The sequence below is a fragment of the Pygocentrus nattereri genome, chromosome 25, assembly GCF_015220715.1.
Source record: "Pygocentrus nattereri isolate fPygNat1 chromosome 25, fPygNat1.pri, whole genome shotgun sequence".
Taxonomy (NCBI): Eukaryota; Metazoa; Chordata; class Actinopteri; order Characiformes; family Serrasalmidae; genus Pygocentrus; species Pygocentrus nattereri.
This window is the reverse complement of record NC_051235.1, coordinates 13,878,640-13,894,301: the sequence shown is the minus strand read 5'-3', so window position 1 is coordinate 13,894,301 and position 15,662 is coordinate 13,878,640. Positions and strand designations below refer to the sequence as shown.

At 42.3% G+C, this 15,662-nt stretch overlaps 1 protein-coding gene across 1 annotated transcript; it reads right to left on the bottom strand.

The window, feature by feature from the left end:
• Positions 1–9,212: 9,212 nt before the first annotated feature.
• irx3a (iroquois homeobox 3a) lies at positions 9,213–12,658 on the bottom strand. Its single transcript, XM_017693108.2, has 2 exons — positions 12,083–12,658; positions 9,213–11,433 (listed from the first exon to the last, which is right to left on the bottom strand). Exons 1-2 carry the CDS (start codon positions 12,293–12,295, stop codon positions 10,384–10,386), a joined length of 1,263 nt encoding a protein of 420 aa, XP_017548597.1. The 5' UTR covers positions 12,296–12,658; the 3' UTR covers positions 9,213–10,383.
• Positions 12,659–15,662: the final 3,004 nt, after the last annotated feature.

Here is a 15,662-nt window from a genome sequence, read left to right as displayed (position 1 = left end):
TTAAAGTAGGAATGTATTCGTTTACCTGATTGCATGTTAATTTAATTTTTTCATTTCATCACCAGCTACAAATTGAACAGATATGTTTATCCTTCAAGTTGAGGAACTTTTTAACTGTACACTTGAAGGCACAACAGGCTAGTGACAGGCCTGTGGAGCTAATAATAGTATGTTGTAATGTTGAGAACCACTTCTCAAGAGAGCTACAATGATGTACTGTATTGAGACTCTCATATGGAATCAAGAGATACACCTTGGAATAGGATACACCTATTCCATCCAGATGAACGAGTGAGGAAATCAAATTGTGCGTAAAAAGTACAGAGAAGGATGTTGGAGCAACAACTTTTGAGAGCTACTGAACTACACTAAGCAAAATCCAGCCCTGTTCATGGCTCCCATGTTTTTAACTTGGGCTGGTAATGACTGGTAAATATAACTTTAGAGCTTTCAGTAGATCATTATATGTATCATTATAGAGTCAATTATTTCATCCACTTTTTGCTTTTTTACTTACACATATTGTTGGGCCCACCTATCAGTACCACATTCTATGGTCCATATAAGAAAAACCTTTTTATTGTGTCTTTAAAAATAAATATGTGTACATCAAGTATTTTATAATGGCTTTGCAGCTCAGTCAATTAGATTTCAACACTGGTTTTGTTTCATAATTGATATTTTGATGGGCTGTGTCCTTGATTTTAACCTTCCCAGTTAATAATTAAATGCTGACTAATGACAAACAAATCAGTCAATAGAATTTACCAAAGATTCATATCTGATTCCAAATAATTTTCTATTTTTCTGTGTTTTAATTGCTACTAGTAATTTATGTATGAAATATTTGTACAGTCAGTGTAGCTGGCAGTTTGAAATAGGCTAAAAAATAGAGGTAGAATTTGCTTTGTTTGTTGTGCATAACTTAGAACATCCCTGGTCAAACTACATTTTGGTGAATTTCTAAGTGAGCATACGTAAACACATGATCTACAGGGAACAAACTTAACAATTTCTATTTGTTTACTGAGTTTAACATATTGAAAAAAAAACACAAAATACAAAATGTGCCACAACTTTTGCCTAAAACATTTTATGTTTTAATATGTTAAATTTAGCAAATAACAACTAATTGTGCATTAAAATGTGCCGAAGTTTGTTCTCAGTGGAGGAAAATCAATAAAATGTTTGATCAGGGATGCCAAAACTTTTGCAAATGACTGTACATATCGAGACAAAAAAGCCTGGAAATCTAAGAAAAGGTTCTACTGGGCTGTTAATTTCCTGAGATGTGCCAAATAATAACCAAAAGTTTTTAATTCATGCAGAAATCATGCCTAACAAACAGGGCAATGCCTTTTCTGTAGCCAAAAGACACACCAGACAGCAAGCCAGATAGCCATTGTCTGTAATACATGTCCATTTCTCCCTTACCTAGCATTTCTTTTTGTGCTACAGCCAGCATCATTAATAAATGCGTCTCTTTACCTTTGGAGCACGCCAGCCAATGCTAATGTACTTGAGATCGACATCAAAGTGAAGCGAGAGTACGAGCCTTTACCAGTAAACTTTTTGGCCTCCCATTACATTAGCATTATTTAAAAGGAGAGGAGAGTCTTTAATAAACTCTATTAATCTTGGTGAGAGAGGGAGTTCATTGGTGCACCCTCCTCCCTCCACTCTCCCAATCAATCAACCCGGCCCTGTTAATGTATTCATGGGAAAGGCAAGGCAGGACTTGTTTGACAGAGTTCCAAGAAAAGAAGAATTTATTAAGTCTCCACCTCGGGTGCAGCCGAGCCAGAGAACCTTTCACCAGTTGCACAATCAATATAGAGCCCCTGAATATATGATCCATAATTATATGGCCAAAAATTGAACAATATATTTGATGTCGTGACAAGGGTTGAATGGAACGATGGGAGAGTGAGTCAATGTGCTTCAGTCACTGTAGTATGGGAGGTGCTTTGGAAGTATAGAACCGGTTCGCCCTGACTCATAATTATGCTGTACTCTTGCTTTGAGGTTTGCCAAAAAAATGTATTTCACACAAATTTCCCCTTAAACTAAATACTGTAAGACAGCCAAAACATGTTTGGGGTAACAAGTTTACTTCTTTAGTTGTGACCAGGAGCTTGGAGACTATAGCTAACAAATAAAGGGATCCATCAGTATAGTGCAAAGCTCATGTCTAAATCATATAAACATCTGTGAAAATAGACTATAGTAAGGAGTTCAAGATGACTGCTGTTATTGTTTATCTACTCACATCCATTTCTGTCCAGTTTGCACAGTGCTAATTGGTAGGGTATAAGCTTCCATCACTTGTTAGCTACATTAGACTCAAGGCTCCACTGCAGAACAAAAGACGCAAACTTTGGACACTAAACATGCCTTGGCTGATCAAGAACATTTTGGATAGATGGACATTTTTGTAAACTGCAAATTGCAGCATTCCTTCTGATCTGGTCAAGGCATACTAATCCTAGATCATCATGATGAGGATCTGTTCTGTGTGTAGTACTGTTTTGTGGGTTGAGTGGGACTCTTTTCTCCCTCGTGAGATCACAGTAAACCCAGAGGATGAAGTTGTCTTATTAGTTTTCACGCAGAGGAGAAATTCTATGATACAGTGTTGACAGATGTTTATTACTAAGAGAGGATTAAGTGATTCTTTGAAAGAGGCAAGTGAGCTAGAGAAAGGGGAGAGGAAGAGGTTCCTAGAAGAAGGCCAGGAAGTTCTTTTTTCCTCTCATTGGACAGGTTCAGTGGCACCCCAGTGATCAAAATCATGAGGCTGCAGTTAGACAACCACACAAATCTACAACCACAAAACCTCACCAGTTTCCATGCCTTCAGCCAGTTCAGCAATGCTATAACAGTGACCCTGAATTGTATTAATCTCTGTATGTTTTAAGCATCTCTTTTTGACCCAACATTCTAAAGTGTTCAAGCCAGCACAGTTGGTTCTTTTGCCTCTGGGTTTTGGACAAGCTCAGTGATCCCCAAGTGGTCAGAAGAATCAGGTTTGACATCTACAAAAAATGAACTTCACTGATTTCTGTGGCAAATTCAACAATTTCAGCAATACTAGAACAGTGATGTTGAACTGTATTATTCTAGGCAAATCTATGGTTTCTTCCAAATCCTACATTCCAAAGTGTTCAATCCCACACAGTTCATCCTTTTGCTGCTGAAGTCTGGACAAGTTCAGTGATACCAAAAAGCATCAGGTTCATCAATTTGATAAACATGGGACTTCACTAATTTCCATGACTTCAGCAAGAGCACCACAGCTAGAAGAGTCTTTTTGAATCACATTAATCTATGCAAGCATGGCCACAATCTTTTCTTGACACCACATTTCCACATCTTATCCTTTATCCTGAATTCTGGAAAAATGTGTTGATCCTCAAGTGGTCCAGAATTTCAGGTTGCAGGTTGACACCTAATATGAGGTTTCTCTGGCTTCCATGACTTCAGCAAGCTCAGAAATGCTAAAGCAGTGGTGCTCTCAAGCCCACATTCCGAAAGTGTTCAGCCCAACGCTGTTGATCCTTTAGCCTCTGAGTTCTTCTATTCAGTCCCTCTTACCAGACAGCCATTTTCACATTAAGCAGAAGAAAGGCGAACATATGGACAGTGGGACAGGATCATGTCAGAGAGCAGGGTGGAGAGAAAGGCCCGGAAAAATAAAGAGACCAGCGATCGGCTTCAAAGCACCATTTCCATAATTGCCCTGTAAGTCGGCCGTGATGAGCCGAAGGGACAGAGAAAAGCGCAATCTTTCAGTTGGATGAACGGCAAAGGCTCTCACCTCCTCTCCCTCTCTCTCTTTCTCTCCAGCTTCACCCCCTCTTTTTTTCTGCCCGCACCCCCTTTTCTACCCCCACTTGTTGCCTTTCGAGGGGCCAGTAAAAGAATTCCTCTATCTAAACTAGGTCAACAATAGGCATGAAATCAGCAGGCCCACACTGTTCCTCCCACTGCCCCAAAGAGTGTCACTCTTGGGCCTTTTTGTCACCAGGTCTGCCTGGAGCCTAAACCAGCACACAAACAAAACACAAAACGCATATCAGTGGTTCACTTGCCAATCAATGCACTCAGCCTTTTGGAACTGTTTATCAGTGCCAGTATATGAAAATCTCATAACTTATTTTTCTTCTTTTTTGTTTCATTTTTAATTGTTTACACTATTTATTCATTTCGAGATGAATGAACCAATAGAAATGTTTCAAAGTAAAATCTCACTTCATTAAAATATTATGTTAATACATTCAGATTCTCCTGTAAAGTAGTACTGGTAAAAAGATGTCATTAGTAATCATTCACACAAGTATCATTGGTACTATTGCCAGTTTTATCGCATTTAATATCAAACCACTCCGAACAGCTTTGTTTAATAATTTCATTATGCAAAAATGTTGAAAAATCGGTATCGCCTATAGGGTGGTGTAAATTCATAAGAATATCAAAGAGTAACATAAACTTATTTTGCCGCAAGTGGTGTTCGGTTGATTTCCCAATCCATTGTGGAGGGTATTCAAAAGAAAAGTAATCCGTGACTTCAGCAGGCCTGGGCCGAGGGAAGGCGTGAGCTTTTCACCTGTGGTGTAAAACATGATTTGGGGGGTAAATGTGGATATCTGGCCTGTGTGGAGGTGCAGGAGCGGTTTGGATGGCCTGCGGCTTCAGCCGTAGTGACAGCGTGTAACATGTGTTCTCTAATCCGGGCCTGGTTCTTCTCGTACCCTCGCAGGTCACCAAACATGCCAGGCTTGCTTGTGAAAAGAGCAACGAGTGTGTGTGTGTGTGTGTGTGTGTGTGTGTGTGTGCCTAACAATCAGCAGCGCCTCATAAAAGGATTAGTGACCTCTGCAAAAGAGTGCAGGGCTCTTCAAAGCCTCAGCAGGGCCACAATAGCGCTGACATTTGTCCGTCCCGGGATGGGGGCCGCGAGTAGCAGGACGGGGGCCCACTCTGCTGCTTTCTGACAGTGAGGGGAGGACAGGAGGACAACCTCCTTTTCACAGCCCACCTCTGGCCCCTTCCAACGGGCTGCCACACTGCTTATGTACTCCTCCATTTTTCTCCATTCATCCGCAGGGCTGCTGATGGCTCCATTGGCCAGGATATCTCTCTCTCTCTCTCTCCCTCTCTCTCGCGGGGTCGCCCCTTGCTGTCCTCCGTTTCTATGTCAATGGCAGGCCAGAAAGATAGATTAGATTTCACTTTAATGATTCTGTGTCGCTGCACTTTTTTTTTCTTATCCCATCCAAATTGGTATTTAACAATGCATTCTTCCCTAAGCACGGCGTAGCTATGGACCTCTGCCATTGATGTGCCTGCGGAGTGGTGCTCGCAGATAAAAAGCTTTAGTGCTGCCTTATAGACTGAATTGCCATTTGCTTGGAGAGTGTCAATAAGCTCTGGCTTTCCCACAGATGCTCTGATGCTCTGTATTTAATGTTTTATTAACACATTTCTGCTCAGATTGGTTGGGGTAATTATATCATTGGTTTATAATGCAAAAAGCCAAATCAAGTGGCGAGAAGGTGTCCAAGTCCAAGTACGCTTTATGTGTGCATATGAATGTGCGTAGGCATTAGAGCTGAGCAATATGGCAAAAATACAATATCAAAATGCTTCATGACATCTTAACGATACACAATATGCTTTAAAACTCTTATTTGACTCGTTAAATCTGTTTTTCTTTTTTGGACGGACAGTGATGTGTTAACATATCATAAGCTTCAAATAAAACATGAAATGTCTTTTACAAGAATGTCCTCATGTGAACTGCTGTTAGCTTAATGCTAACATATTATTAAAATCTCACAGGGATGCTAGTAGATAATATTTTTATAAATATTTTTTTCTCTATGTATGACTTGAACTGATGGTCTAGCTCTAACAGTCACAATTTGCCTCTAGTGGAGCATTGGCTTATGTGTCTCCGTGTTCTGTGTGTAGGTGTGAGTGGTATGTAGGTCTCTATGTTTGGGTGTGTTTGCTCTTCTTCCTCTAGTTCTCTCATGCATATTGAACAGAAAAGGCCTTTCTCTGTTGGAGTGCTGAGCATGGCTGCGAGTGTTTGAAGGAAAAGAGGAGTCTCTGTTGATTACTGCTTAATAAGCACAAGAGCTTCTACTTATGGCGGGATAAAGTAATGAGAACAGACATCCCACCCCTAGCAACCTCTGCCTATAGCTATACGCACAGCGGCCACGAATGCTCTTTTATTTACTGAAGAAACAATGACGATGTTACTGGCCATGATGAAACAGGTTTATAGCTAGCATATTAATCTTTGACTTCATATCGCCACCAACTCTCACTCAACACCCAACACAAAATGTTCTCTTCAGGCCACCATTAGTGATAATCATAATTCCTTTGTACTTTATCTTTTACTATATCTACATATGAAAATATGTATAAAGATATTAGACTATCTAACTGTCAGGATCTCTCCTCTGAAGTGAAATGAAGTAAGGAATTATAAATATTAACAAATGGTTTCTTGCACATTAATTAAAAGTATTGGACGCTTAATTATATGCACATTCTGTTTATTTCATGTTAATCTTGGTCTGGGGAACTAGTCGTAACTCTAATACAGTACATTTAGGGCATCAATCAAGTATTATTAGAAACTTGATCCAGCTGCTATGGGCAATTAGGTGGTACAGGACATTCTAAGAAGCTCTTGTTTTTTTTTTTATCTTTGTTATTTGAATTTTAGATGATGCTTACTAGCAGACTCTATCTGAAAGAACTGAATGTAAGCTCTGAGGATTGCAGACATCATTTTTTGTGGGAAATTGAATAAAAAATAAGTTTATCATTCAGAACCTATGACACTTAAATAACATTACATGTTGAAAATGGTTCATCAGGCATTCTTTAGTAACATTCAAAGAACCAATGGAAAGCAATCACTGCCTCTCTGCACTGTTATATGGATCTTCTGTGCATGCAGTTCTTTGATGAACCTTTTAGAACAGTTTTGCATTGGGTTCCACTATTGTCATAAGTCTTAGAACTTATATTTGGTTCAATACTGAGCCATTCTTGCTGGGACAAAAACTCTGCCCCATGTTACCCACATGAGCTGAAGTCTAATAATAGTTGAATCCAGCTTAAAACAGAAAGCCAAAGCTCTAACTGCTGATTAAAGCCAAAGCTTATTGTCTTTCACAGTCAAAAATCCCCTTTTATGTAGGTTTAGGATTGATCTTAATGTAGATCTCAGCCCTAATTAATAAAACATATAGTTTCTCAATCCAATATTATCAGATGTGAAAGGAATCAGGACCTTTAAGCTTTTCTAAAGCGCATGTAGTGCCTCTGCAGGTCTCTGGTCTTTAGTCCTGGCCAGTTCACTGCATGCCACGCGCCCTCCCAGCTCACCTGCGGCGCGTGCGCTACAGGCCTGGCGCTGAGTGGACATCAGTGCGTCCATTGCGGGAAAAAAAAATCGATTGCGTCAATCCGAGTGAAAATTCGCATCATTCGCGCAAGATAGCAACTGAAAATAGACCAAAAAGAAGTTCCGGCTAGATTATTACATTATTAGGTTTTCTTGGTCATCGGGTCACAATTTGAGAAGCCCTTGTTTACTTTCATTTCTAAATGAGCAAAAGGGAATGCGGTAAATAGGACCTGCATATTATTATTATTATTATTATTATTATTATTATTATTATTGTTGTTGTTGTTGTTGTTGTTGTTGTTGTTGTCAGTGGGGAATTGAATGGCTTTATCATTCGGAGATTATGACATACTATGTTACCAAATAAGAAACTATCCTGCATAATACTGAATCCAGTCTAACTCTATTGGGATCGGCTGTTGCGCAATCAGGGCCCCCGTTTTCTTTGCACCATTAGAAATTTCACACAGGTTTTCGTTAAAATAGTAACATTTTTTTATCAGACAGCTCTGCAGGACGGTGGTCTCCTGCTTAAATCCAAGGCCCAATGCCCGTTTTGAGAGGAAACAGATTTGAGAACAGATACGTATTGTGATTTGGAGCAGCAAGCTGTAGAGTTGTGTGGTCAATAAAGGATATTAGAGAACATGGCAGTCTAGATAAGCTGTATAATTTAACTGCTTTTCATTAAAGCTTACCAAGACGTGAATGGCTATATATATATATATATATATATAGGGAAATATTGAAAATAGCCTTTAACGCTGGTAGGGGTTTGTACTCGTCTGTCATTTTAGCTTGATTTTACACTATACTATATTGTAAATATGCGAGTCTGTTTATGTATAACAGAAAAAAAAGGTTTTTGAGATCTTATGCAATAATTCGTCCTCCTGAATTTCACTGACATCACATTAAAACTGTGAAATCGTCACCTGACCACTACCCCATCACCCCCTCCTCAACAAACCGAGCTGATTAAAGCATTTTAAAATCTGTAAACTGCCATGCCAGTGTTATCACGCCGCTTTCCCACCTATAGGATTAAACGCACAGAGGGTCAAAGCAAGAATCCCGTGCACGGGAGGCTGGAGCAGAGCGAGCAGACTGTAGAGGGAGCTCCAGCTCCAACTTTGCCAAAGTTTCTCAGGCCCAGAACAAAGCTGCTGCATGCAAATGGTCTTGGAGGGGGGAAAACAAACATAAATAAATGATTTCTCAGTGTATCGGAGGCATATGGCAAGCAGCGCCGCATCAGCGTCTGATTAGAATTCATTATACATTTTTAGAAAGAGAAAAAAAGCAACTCTTATGAGAGCAGAGAGGAGAGAGGCAGCGCGGAAAGACCTTTTCTTTTAGGATTAAATACATTCTCGTTCTGAGAAATTCCTCTGTTCTCAGTTACTGTCGTTTCAGCGGCTGAGCTGCGCGCGACTTGCGGCCAGTGTAAATGAAATAATTATTCATTTCATATTGGCTGCTACGCCTGACTGAGGATAATCCCCGTCCATTAATGGCCAAATGTGCGATTCAAGACGGAGCTAATTACAGTTAAGTCCCTGCAAGAGGAAAAACACTTCAAATCATCCAGTTCGCGCTCAGCCAAAGCCCATAACCTCCAGTGAACTTTCCCCCCTAATGCCACTACGCAGCAGCTCAGCCGCTCTGCACTGGACATCTCCCAAATCTCCAAATCTCCCAAATCTCCCAAATCTCCCACTCTCCGAAATCTTTATCTCAACACGCCGCGAAGAAAAAAAAAACGGAATTGCTTTAATTGCTTTAAGTTGCAGCGGTTCATTTATTAGCCAAAATATATACTTTGTTGTACAATTTTGGATCACAAGTATGTACATTTTCTTTACGTTATATATACAAAACAATTTCAACATTAAATCCTCACAGAACTTACAAAACGAAAGAACAGAAAAAAAAGAAGAAAAACAAACAAAAACAAAACAAAAAATAAACTCACAGACTACAGTTTCTTACAGCATTGCATTAGCAATTTTACACAAGACATGCTTACAAGGTAAGTATACAGGAGGGCTGTTATTCCACTTTTTTCTTTTTTTCTTTCTTTTTTTTAAACATTCCTTAAAACAGGTTAAAATGGAGATTTATAAAAGACAAAAAGAGCCCCTAGGAGGAGGAAAGGGCTGATAACACCATGGCAGCTTCAAGTGGGGTTCTGAGGCCTACGGGAGACATGGGAAATTAACAGTAAAGGGTTTGGGGAATAAGAGGTGGAAAATTCAAATTAAAATGGGAAACTTAATTGCGCGAGAAGGTTAAGGAGGGAATCGCGTTATTCCTTTGAATTATTTGAATTATTGCCAAACGACGCGCTTGAGATTACGGATGCTTGGTGTGACGTTTCACATTAAACAGCACAAGAGGAATTCAGCTATATATATATATATATATATATATATAGCGTCTGTTGAATAGTCCAATAAAAGAAAACAGTGGAGCAGGTTCATATTAAGTAATCATCTGCGTAAACAAGTGTCTGTTCTTGGCTGTTTTTACTTGTTCTCTGCGTCCAAGGCACTAAAATCTCTGAAATCATAACAGCAACACAATCAATTTAGACTTAACATACCGAAAGTTTTTGAGTCTTTTTTTCACAGCTAACGTCTAAAGCCAGCCAGCACACGTTCCAGAAACGCCAACGCCAACACCCCTGTTGATTTCAAATTTAAAGGTTATCCAGATAAAAATGAGGAGTTCAAGGACAAAATACATATGAAAGTATTTGAATTGGCCTTTTCCTTCCCTGTGCTTGAGCATGCTCCTTCTGTTTCTCTCTCTTCTCATGCCACATTTTGACGTGTTTTGTGAAGCCATTGAAAGTAGAGGTTTGAAAAAAGAAAAAACATGAGGCGTAAGGTCTACCGAAAGGAAAGCAGTGTTCTTAACAAGCCTGTAAAAGTCTCCGGACAGTCTCAGTGAGGGTGGCATGTACCTGTGGCCGCAGTCTCTGAGCTGGGACTCCGCTCCTCCGCTTGCCTGTTGGAGTAGAGGGCCGAAGCCTGGTTGGCCAGTCCCAAATAATGGTTCGAGTTCAGTAAGGCGAGCTGATGCGCGGAAAACGCGCGGTTCGCCCAGTTCTGAATTTTCCCAACGGGACACGAGATGAGTCTGTGAGGCGGGACGATGGTCTGGGCGCCGGGCCCGGAGGAGGTCCCATTCATTAGGGGAGATTTGCGGGGATTGTCCGGGGTCGTGGCCGTCTCGGCCAGAGACCAGATCTTGGGTTTCTGGACTGGGGGCGCGTTGTTTTCGTTGGGGGGAGAGTTGGGGACCTGGTTGAGTTTGATTTGCTCGCCGTTGGGCGGCTGCGTTTTGAGGTCCAGAGCGTGGTGGTGGAGGTGGTGATGATGGTGGTGGTGGTGGAAGTGCTCTGCCCGGTCCGCGTGCGCGTCTTTGCCCTCTTTGACCACGGCTTTCAAAAACTTTGGCTCAGGTCCGTGTAAATCCTCATAGCCGTCTGAGATCTCCGAGTCGCAGCTGCCGTCCAGCTTCAAATCGGAGTGCAACTCGTCCTGCTCGTCCAAGTCGTCCTTGCTCTCGATGTTCTCCGTGTCAATGTTTTCCAGGTCGATCTCTTCCTCGTCCTCGCGCTTGTCCCCGTCCTCGCCCTCGTGGTCGCTGCCGTACACGTTCCCTTCTTCGTCTGTGCGGTTCCGGGGCGTCCACGTCATCTTATTCTCCTTCTTCAGCCTCCTCCTGGCGTTGGCGAACCAGGTGGACACTTGGGTGAGGGTCATCTTGGTGATGATGGCCAGCATGATCTTCTCGCCCTTGGTGGGGTACGGGTTCTTCCGGTGCTCGCTCAGCCAGGCCTTCAGGGTGCTCGTGCTCTCGCGGGTGGCATTCTTGGGTCTGGACGGGTCACCGAACTGGTACTGGCCGTAGGGGTAGAAAGCAGCGTGATGAGGGGCGAACGCTGGGTGCTGGACCCCTGGACTGTCCTTTAGCTCATACTGAGCTCCCTGAACACACAAGGAAGTACAGTGTTAGTACGTGTGGATGAGAGAAAAAAAAAACAACTCAAAAGAAAAGTTAATAGAACTTTTCCTGAAAGTTGGTTAGGGTGTGTATGTACATGTAAAAAAATATTGACAAATGATGTGCCCATGTTTAAGAAGCGGGTTAACAAATAATACAATAACAAAGCAAGAGCAAATATTTTTTTCGTTTTACACATAATATTATCGTTTATTATAAAGAATTTTTTAGGGAAAAAGAAAACAAGAACCATGTGAGCGCTCATGTTTCAGCCAGCGGGAGTAAATATTAATGTTCTGACTGAAGCAACACCACGCGCTTGTCCCGCTCATTATTTCCACATGTCCGTGCCTTCGCAGTCCAGACAGAATTTCTAGAGCTGGAACTGTCCAGTTGGTTAATAATTTGTTACTTTTTTCGGCCCATTTCGTATTTACAAAACGGAGTCAACAGCAAAGTTCACAGCTGGCTTGCAAAAGACTCCCGTGCAGAAATGCTTGGCGTGGAAACGCGCTGGGATCTAATTTCAGTTTGTATTCGAGAAGCCGAAAGAAAGAAAGAAAAGGAAAGGAAAGAAAGAAAAAAAGCGACGGTGGTGTGCAGAGAGAGGAAAGAGGAGAAGTCAGCACTCACCAGCTGGTTGAAAATGGACAGGTCGTTGGAGTAAGGGAGGAAAGCTCCGTAGGTCTGCGCGGCGGCGAACGGGGATCCATACATGGAAGACAGCACGCTGGAGAGCGCGCCGGACGGGCTCAGCTCGGGACCGCTGCGCCCGCCGCCCATGCCCTGCCTCTCCTGCGGGTATATCGGCCGGATGTACTGATATCCCAGCTGCGGGAAGGACATCGTGGTCGGGGAAGAAAGGGAAGAAGGAGAAGGAGAAGGAGAAGGGGGGAGACGAAAAAAAAAAAAAAACAGAAAGGAACTGCTGCGATCACAACAAAAGCGGCGAGTCGCCCTTCTCGATGCGCGCTGCGATATCCACTTTACAGCGAGCGCCGAGTGCAAAGGGAAGTCTGTATTTCCTCCACAACGGCCGAGTGTAAACGATCCGCTCGCGCTCTCCCCTCCCTCGCTCCCCTATTGATCTGAATGGACTAAGGTCAGGTCCTTACAGATTGCCTTAGATTATTGGGACTCCTTGCTCTGATTGACATTTCTAGTCGTTCAGAGGCTCCTCCTATTTCTCAAGGCTCACCCCCACATTCTCTCTCTCTCTCTCTCTCTCTCTCTCTCTCTAGCTCGCTTTTTTCCCCTCGTCTGGACAAGCGCGCTCCGCTCTGACGTCGCGATCTCTTATTTGAAAGACTTTCCAGTCTCATTTTATGGCTCGCCAATCATTTCGTTTGGTGTCCGGCTTTTTTTCTCGCCCCCCCCCCCCATCCATACCCCATACCCCCCACCCCCATCACCAACTTTCTCGCGTTAATTCTCATTTCGTGGTCATCCGCACGGATGGTAAATATTTCATTCTCGTTGAGCCATTAACTTCACGCAAAGCTCTGCTTTAGTGTCCGCGTTTCGTCCCACGTGTGTTCTCCAAGGCGAGCGGAATCTGTAGCGGAGAGCTGCAGAGACCCAGTTGGCCAACTTCACTGTTGCGGGACATTTATACGCGTAGAAAATCGCCGTGCAGTTTAAGGAGAGAGAGGGAAAAATGATTTTGACGACCGTTTTAGGCTCAGCTAACACGGAGCAGGCGACTCGGTGTCCGTTTACGCCTTTAATTTGAGACAAGAAACCCAGTTGGCAAGTTAGCGTTTGACTTCAAAGACTATGTTGACAAGAGAGGAGAATTAGCGCCGTGAACGACGCACTGGCAGCAAAGGCGGTCTTCCTGCATTGTGCAGGGAGCGTAGACATTTAAAGTAGAAGTGATCTATTACATTCTTCTTCTTCTTCTCCTTATTATTATTATTATTATTATTATTATTATTAGTATTATTATTAGTAGTAGTAGTAGTATCGTCGCTCTGGCCACTAATACTCACTGCATTTCTTTAAATATTTCATTTGCTGAAGCATAATTACAAACTCCTCCATGTGCACTCATGTGTGAACTTTCATATTCTCGAAATAAAAACGTCTTTCAGCTGATTAGGACCCAGGATTGCCCTACAAACACCGACAAGTGGATGGCTTTGATAGCCTCACCAACCTCCTGTAAATAATGCGGATTAAAGAGGAAACAACAGAGTCAGAATTGAAATTCCTTGAACCAATATATGGAAATATGTCGCCCTAATCGTTTTACATTTCGACTCGGATCATCATATGTCTGCTAATCCTCTGCGAAACAAGGGCAGCGCTGAGTGCTGCACCGTTTATTTGAATACGGGGCGCAATAGCTAAAGTCTCAATTCAGTAATAACATCAAGATTAGAAGCCTATCATCCTCTGCTAGGACTTAACCGCCGCTGGGGTTTTCCAAGAAATCTGTCCTTCAATAAACTGCTTCAATCTGCTTTAGGGCTGATAGTTATTACTGGTTAGCCATCGTCGCGTGTGCCGTGTGGAGCAGCCTCGGAGAGAGTGCCTGTTCAAGCTCCTCCAGCTTTTTCACATCTTCTTCGGGACGTCCTGCCATGTTGACGTACGCCACTCCGGGATTAAGGAAGGAGGGAGCGAAGGAGGGAGGGAGAGGATGGAGGAATGGAGGGGGTTATTCATTAAACCAGCGGCCCGGTGCCGTCCGGACTGGGCTGATAATAACTACACAGCCGTCAATAACACTGACACGGACCTGCAGAGCTAACAAGAGCTCTCGCGCGCCCGGGCTGACCCCGCAGCACTGCGCCATCTGGGACGAGGCGGAGCGGGAGGAGTTTGCGCTCTAAATGCGCAGCCTCTTATTCACACCGCGCTCTTTTAGAGTTATTATACACTAATTACACCGCTAGAAGCGCGCGCTGCAGAATCGGGGTTATATACGGACTCGTGCTGTTGGGTGTGTGACGCTCGAGGGCGATCGGCGGCCAGTGTGTGTGTGTGTATGTGGTGTGTTTGTGTATGTGGTGCGTGTGTCTATGTGGTGTGTGTGTGTGTGTTTTGTGTGTGTGTGTGTGTGTGTGTGTGTGCCCGGAGGCGCCCTTAGCTCGGATGGACACGTGTCCTGTCCCCGGGACCTGTCAGGGCCCGAAGGGTCGCCTCTGATTTATTGGTCCAATCAAACACACGCGCACCAGCTTAGCGCTTTCACACCGTGGCGGGAAAGTGGCACTGCCATAAAAACATTAGAAAGCAGCCCGCCTTCTATCAGCTCTACTGTTACTACTGTTCATCACACAAACAACACCAAACACCACCAAATATGATCAAAAACACAAATCAGATTTGTTTAAATGACGTTACGATGAACAGCGTGATAAAAATATCTATATAATGCAGGGTAAACTACAGTTAAAAAGGTATTTTATTATCACACATTGCAAAACATGCCCTAGATAATACTACTACTACTAATAATAATAATACTAATAATACTACTACTAATAATAATAATACAGTGTAGGTTTGCCATTATTATTATTATTATTATTATTATTATTATTATTTGTAGTAGTAGTAATAGTAGTACACCATTATAGCAAAAAGTACGTTGTACTATTATTGTTACTATTATTAATATTACTATTACTAACAGTAGTAATAGTTGTAGTCGTGGTCATAGTATTAGCACTGAAATTACGTAAGAAATCATAATGTCTTGTTATAAAGTCAGCAGCAGGAATAGCAGCAGCAACAAACAACATCATCATCAACAACAACAACAACATAAACAACAACAACAATTACAATAATAATAATAATAGCCATGGCACTAGCAGCAGTAGTAAAATGTCTTGCTCAACAAACAACAGTAGGAGGAATTACAGCGGCAACAATAGTAATTAATAAACAAGTAATAGAAACAAATAGACACGTATAAAACATTGTAACATAGTAATACCTGTTCATTCATTCATTTATTCATTCATCCATTCATTTATTTAAATAGCTTTTTGTTTGTTTATTTATTTGATACTATCTCGACTACTTGAGGACATACTTTAAAAACACTGAACACAGCGGTTGAAGTCTGAAAGCTGCTGGCAGCTCTGTTGACCGTGGACAAGGTCGTCTCCATACTGGACTCTCTCTCTGTGGGGCTCCTCTAACGGGCGCTTACGCAGATGACACATTTCTGATCCTCCAGCAGGCATCCAAACAAACA